Raw genomic sequence first — 6,623 nt, forward strand, 5'->3', positions numbered from 1 at the left:
ACCATTCTAGCCAGGAACACAAAGTGAGCATGCCACGAGTAGGCACTGATTTGCAGATACTCCACACACACACACATTAGGTAATAACTATCAGGAATGTGACAGTATGTTTAGTCATTTAAGAAAGAAAAAGAAATCCAACGTTGGACACACTTTATGACATAGTATCAACGGACTGTTATAGCAGCTGGCACGAAGGCCAGGATCAATATTTTTTCAAAGTTAATGTGTATCCTCTTGACCTGTGACTGTGTGTTATATAATTTAGTTAAATATACTGTATTTCAGTGAATAGCTAACACATGTCTGCGTTACCTTGAATGGCCTATAATGTGATGGAGAACAAAAAAACATCCATTCATTTAGCCTTTACAGTGAAACTTTCACACTCACATTCGTATTGGCTGTTTAGGGAAACCTGACCTGCATGTCTTTGGACTGTGGGAGGGAAATCACACAGAAATGAGAGAACATGCAAACCCCTCAAAGAATGGTTCCAGCTGGCCAGCTGAATTGAGCCTATAGGGTCTTGTTGCTGTATACAGTTCCCAGCACAAATTAAAATCTAAAGCATTATTGAAAGTCACGCACACATTTTTTTCTGTAATCCAACTCACTTCATTGGCATTTCTTCCATTAGACCACACAAAAGATTTCATCAAGAATTACTGTAAACCACAAATATAAGTTGCATTTCATGTGGGAATGCGGCTTTTTGTTAAGTCCAGCTCAACATCACAGAAAGCAGGATTTGTGTTGCCAAATTTCTTCTCTCTGTCCTTTGTCAGGTCGAGCTTTCCTGTCCGTCTCATGACCTTAAGAGGGAAGAGCACAAAGCAGAAGTCAGCAGCTATTAGTGGTCAGTAGCATTTGATATTGTTTGACTGCACTTACTCTGTCTCTGAAAAACTTGTTAAGGTAATAAAGGGTAGTGTCTTCTTTCATCAGTGTAAGCCTTGATTCCACCTTCAGCCCCCAGCCTCCTGAAATGTACGTATGTAGTATGTAAGAGAACAAAAACGCTTTGAAACAACTTGAAAAAATATTACTCACCTGTGAACAGGCTGACTATCAGCCCCACACTGATAGCTATTATGGTTCCAATGGGGCTGAAGTAAAGGTAGGACAGAGAGTACCAGTTATCTGCCAGCACAGGCCTGGTGATGGGAGAAAATGGTACATGTTGAGAAGATAGTGTACAGGGAGTGAACTCTTGCACGTACAGACAAAACATTTATAGATTTCTCTTTATGAATGTTGTGTATAATTGGACTTTCCAGCAGAGATTTAGATAAACAAGACAGGTTTATTACAGGTTGCAGAGTAATGGGATATTTGTAATAGTATGATAGTAAATATCTAGTCCAAGAGTCCATGAGCTGAAAAGCTGATTTCCAATGTTCATCTACATGGACACAGTTGTTTATATGTTCCTTAAACTCAGTACAAACATATAATCTCTACTTAGATTTCACAGTGTTCTTATGCTACCATTCTGCAAACTTACAGGAAGGCATTACCTGTACCTCAACTGGGGATACTATGGCAAATAATATCAAATAAATAATCAGTTACAGCTAGTTACACGCTTACCTGCTGTTAAGGTTGTGTACTGGGGCTGTGGTGATATAGTTAGGTTGCACTGGCAGAGCCGTGGAGGTCCAGTTGATGCTGTTTGCAGTGGTGAAGTTACAGCCATCAGTGGTCAGTGGCAGGGGTAGGGTCATCTCAGGAGGGGGAGGGTATATCTGAGCTCCGATACCCACCCACAGGGACACGACCAGCCCTGACAGGAGACCTGACAAAGCTCCCTTGAAGACATTTTGATCACAGAGAATGCTAAAATCTGCTTTTTAGAGGATCAGGTATTAATGGTATGCAAAAGGGGTGGTAAATGAGCAAATACTATGGTATGTGATTTAGAAAGATACCTGGTAATTTAAGATGAATATTAGTCGGTAAATGTTAAGTTTTAGAGGGTACATTATTATAAGTTAAATTGATTTACAAAGCTGGATTAATATCCAGATATAAGAGAACAGACTTACTTTGGAATTGGCAAATGGACAAAGGATACCCAATGTGAACAGGCCAAGTAAAGGACCTCCAATGACCCCGAATATACTGACGGCTGCCTGTATAAAGAAGCATGTGGTGGCTGATTCCTATAATAATAATAATAATAATCATCCTATGAAGACTATGAAGCACTATAAAACAAACAGATCTCCTCTTTACCTGCAAGATCCCTCCCATGAGTGAAGCCAGTCCAGCCATTCCAATGCATAAAGCTCCATATGCAAAACCTGCAAACAGCAGAGAGTTCAGTCTGTAATTACCACCCAAATGTATTAGCGTTCAACAGACAATTTGTCCAGATGAAATACTGTATACATGGACAATCCACTCACTCAGTCCTTTAGAGATCCAGGACAGGTGTTTCTCAGACATGTTGGTGTACGGTTTGATCAGGTCCTCCACTGTGACTGCAGCCAGTGCATTGATGCTGGAAGACACTGTGCTGGGGTTGAAATGACACCAAAGTCACACATAATTCAGTCAATATATACACATACAAAAATACAACTTTTTCAGTTGTGTGTGCTGGATCTGCTGAGTGAAATAACTTAGATATTAAATCCTGTTCTAACCTTAGAGATCCACTATATGCTGCTGCAACAAATAGTCCAGGAAGGCCAGGATAGTTTCCTAAGATGTCCATCACCAAATATGGCATCAGCTGCAGAGGAGGAGTGACAGTGGATTGCATACATCAACAAGAGAATTGGAGTCTCTCAATGCATCTATACATATGTCTGTCTCCATCATACCTGATCAGGAGCGGAGACCAGACCAGCAGTCCATGGATCACAGTTCTTATAGACTGAGTAGAGGCACATTCCTGCAAACACTGAGCACAACAAGATGGACCACAACCCTAACAGGTTGATGTACAGAGATCTGAATATGGGAAGAAATACATATAGGCAAATAATATAGGAAAATGCTTTTAGGTTTAGGTTACTAAACTGTAAAACTGTTACTGAGAGATTTCCTTTAAGAGTACAAAGAATAGTTACACTCCATAATGTGTCCTGGTAAATGTATCCCCCAGTAAAACAAGACACACTCACGCTCTGGCATGACCGATGCTCTTGCAGGAGATGTATCTCTGAACCTGGGCCTGGTTGATGCCATAGATACTGACCCAAACAAATGCCCCACCAATGGTCACGGTCCAGAAAGTGTGTCTTCTCAGAGGGTTTGTGTCAAAACTAGAGAAAGAGAAAAAGAGTCCAGTTTGAATTTCAGTTGAAAGTTATGCAGCATGCAGTGTCCTAGATCAAGGACTGGATCCTATATAAAGATGTGTTTCTTCAAAGAACCTGAAGGCTGCCTCCTCAGATAAAATGACCTAGCCTCACAGAGACCAAAACTAATGGTACATTTAAGAGGCCCATGCCAACTTGTACAGCAAACATTTTCAAAGTTTATGAACAGGAAACTGCCCTTAAATGGCTCGTAAAGTGTACATAGAAGTGAGTGAATAGTAAGAGCTATGATATGTAGTTTCAACACAACTCACTACAGGCAAATTGTGTACCAGAACAAGTTAACAGCATACACTGTAACTTTGAGACTGTTGTAACTTCCATTTTTTCTTAGCAGCTATCAAGAACAAACTCTGGACTTTATGTCTGAGTAATATATTTACCAGTAATCAACCACCTGAGCATAAATATTTACCTGATTACTTCATCATACTCACTCCCAAAAATTGAGCCTCCCTCCTTGCTCTGAATCTGAAATGATGGGGAAGACTCCACCTTGTAAGACCACAGACCTGACGATGACAGACAGGAAGCCTGCAAGCATGACACCAAGCTGGAGGGGGAAATTTACATCTTTTTAGGGTTATCTGTTTTTATATCATCTTAATCTAATGTATTATTCTAAATCACAAGCCAGAAATGTTGGTATTTACCAACCAAATTATGTTATTTTGTCATCCAGAAGCCTACCTGAATCACATCAGTCCACACCACTGCCTTCAGACCGCCCTGTAACAATATAAACCACAAACAGGTGTTGTGTTGACTGTACATTATAATCCAAGAATTCAAAGAGTTAAAATTCTGGGGTGAAACACTCACACATACCATTGTGCAGTAAAAGGTACACACCACACCTGTGGAGATGACTGCACCCCACAGATCCATACCAGTTACTACAGAGAGAAAGAGGCTTTCAGACAGTGGTCACTCAATTGAGCAAAACCAAGCAGCCTCAAGTGCCCTCATGGAGGTATGTGATGGTTAACCTGACTGCTGTGGACTGAAACCAACATACCTTGGTTTAAAGCTAGAGCTGGGGCATAAATGACAATTCCAGTGTAGAGGATCTGTAACAAAGAGAGATATAATTCCAACAATAAAAGACTCCTAGGTGTCAGATTTGTGGTTTGACCCACAAAAGTTAAAACCTTAACATTATGTGTTGACTGGCTTCTTACTCACTGTCTGCACAATGAAGAGCACAGTCCCCAGCAGACGGGTGGCTCTGTTGAAACGCAGCTCCAGATACTTTAGCAGAGACGTGACGCAGACAGAAAAGAAACAGTTCAGGACAGTTTTTAGGCACGAGAATTCAAAAAGTTACTGTATCATTCCCAATCTATCATCTCAAACTGACATCTGGACTTGCTTCAAGAATTAATTTATGCTGGAGAGCAGCTCTGACCAGTCCTCCCCAAACTCATCTCACCGTATCTTTTCCTAACTCAGTTTCAACATACTTTTTGAGTAAAGTCATATCTACCTGAGACTACAACAAGGACGTGCTCTTTAGTGTTTCAGTATCACTTTTAACAACCTTTATTTGCACAGTAAGACAACAGCAGTTTAATATCTGAGTTGGTTTCTCTAGTATTGTACAGGCAAACAAAGCATTTTACATATTTCATGCCTGTTTGAATAGAGTAAAAATAGAATACAACCATTGCATTGCAAAACATCAGAAACCATGACACAAAATAACATGAGGACTGTGAAATTACTTAACACATAACTCCTGATCTGAAAACCACACTCACCTCATATGTGCTGGTGACAGCGAGTCTGTAAAAGACTGGGAGAAAGATCTCAGATGTGACCACTATGGTTATTATATAGGAGAGACCATAAAATCCAATACTGGCTCCATAGCGGTACACCTAAGGATCAGGGATGATATGCATTATTAAGGTTTTCTATGATCTAGTATCTGAATTACAACACAAAGGTTTGGAGTGGTAAGCACACACCACAAAGCCAATGAAGTAGCTCAGATTTATCTATCCACCATAAAGTAAGGGAATGAAATCACCCTTTGTTTGTGTTCAGTGAGCATGTCTTGTTGGATTTCATATAAAGATTTATTGTCTGATTAAAGTGATCTCAGTTTGCTGAGCTGGTATCTGATTTCAGTCAGTTGTTGTCGGCTCAGTTCAGAGTAAAAAAAACAGCTTTATTTATGTTTTTGTATTTTGTTATCTTTAAACATCTTTAAAATTATGTTTTCTGTGAATTAATTCAATCATTTAGACATGTACCTATGAGCCCTGCCATAATTGCACAGGCATACAGCTCATAAATTTATATTTTAATTGTCTCTACCATTATGTCTGTGATTCACTTGAAAAGTCAGGGAAACTACAATTACCAAAAAAGTTTTCCTTTCAGTTGAACCAGACACAAAATGATTTTTTTGCATTTGTCCGCGGGGAATGTGATGTGATCTTACCTCGGCTGGATTTGACAGCACCGTGATGGCTGACATGAAGCTGGCGGTCAGGGACAAGGAGACAGGCAGGGCCGTCAGTCTGCGGCCCCCCATTAGGAAGTCCCCGGAGCTTCTCTGGCCCCTGTCCGCCCAGGCGTAGTAGACCCCGACAGCAGCTGACACCACCAGCATGAGAGCGAAGACCACATAGTCTGCTACCGCAAATGAGCTTGTTACTGGAGAGTCCCCTGACATTTTGGTGGAAGTTAGAAATAAAACGGTTCAGAGAGTTATTCAAACTGTCCCATGTGTTCTGCACTCAGACACAGACCAGTACTCTGTGGATAAATGGAGGTCCTGGCACATCACCTCCTCACTCAACACTGAGCTAAAAGCAGGACAACAGACTTTTATGTGTGTGTGTGTGTGTGTGTGTGAGAGAGAGAGAGAGAGAGAGAGCATTCCAGGCAGGTACATGTGAAGTCAATAGGCCAGGAAAATGAATTGGTCACCTGACCACAGGATAAAAGCTATCATCAGTTCTTCACACACACACACACACACACACACACACACACACACACAAATAATATACTATCAAATACTATCAAATATGATATAGTGAATCTGAATTTGTGAAACTGGAATGAACAAATTGCATTTGTTTTTTTGCCAGAAAAATGACTGAAACAATTAGTCAATTCCAAAAATAGTTGCCAATTAATTTTCTTTTCACAAAAATCTTTAAAAGGGTTGAATAAGTAAGTAAGTATAAATAAGTAGGTAAGTAGGTAAAATCAAAGACAGTTTGACCTTGTTTTAGCAGGATAAGCACAGGTGTAACTAATGAACTAATTACCAAT

General features: G+C 40.2%; 1 protein-coding gene across 1 annotated transcript; it reads right to left on the reverse strand.

Moving 5' to 3' along the window:
- Window positions 1–8: 8 nt before the first annotated feature.
- On the reverse strand, window positions 9–6,489 carry LOC108899811 (sodium-coupled monocarboxylate transporter 1). Its single transcript, XM_018700470.2, has 17 exons — window positions 5,782–6,489; window positions 5,093–5,212; window positions 4,518–4,583; window positions 4,351–4,402; window positions 4,161–4,228; window positions 4,023–4,061; window positions 3,770–3,885; window positions 3,135–3,275; window positions 2,832–2,961; window positions 2,652–2,740; window positions 2,412–2,521; window positions 2,239–2,306; window positions 2,049–2,135; window positions 1,594–1,811; window positions 1,054–1,157; window positions 895–983; window positions 9–815 (listed from the first exon to the last, which is right to left on the reverse strand). The coding sequence occupies exons 1-17, from the start codon at window positions 6,013–6,015 to the stop codon at window positions 696–698; spliced, it is 1,851 nt and encodes a 616-aa protein (XP_018555986.1). The 5' UTR covers window positions 6,016–6,489; the 3' UTR covers window positions 9–695.
- Between the last annotated feature and the right edge of the window lie 134 nt (window positions 6,490–6,623).

This window comes from Lates calcarifer, linkage group LG18 (assembly GCF_001640805.2).
Source record: "Lates calcarifer isolate ASB-BC8 linkage group LG18, TLL_Latcal_v3, whole genome shotgun sequence".
In the NCBI taxonomy this organism is placed as follows: Eukaryota; Metazoa; Chordata; class Actinopteri; family Centropomidae; genus Lates; species Lates calcarifer.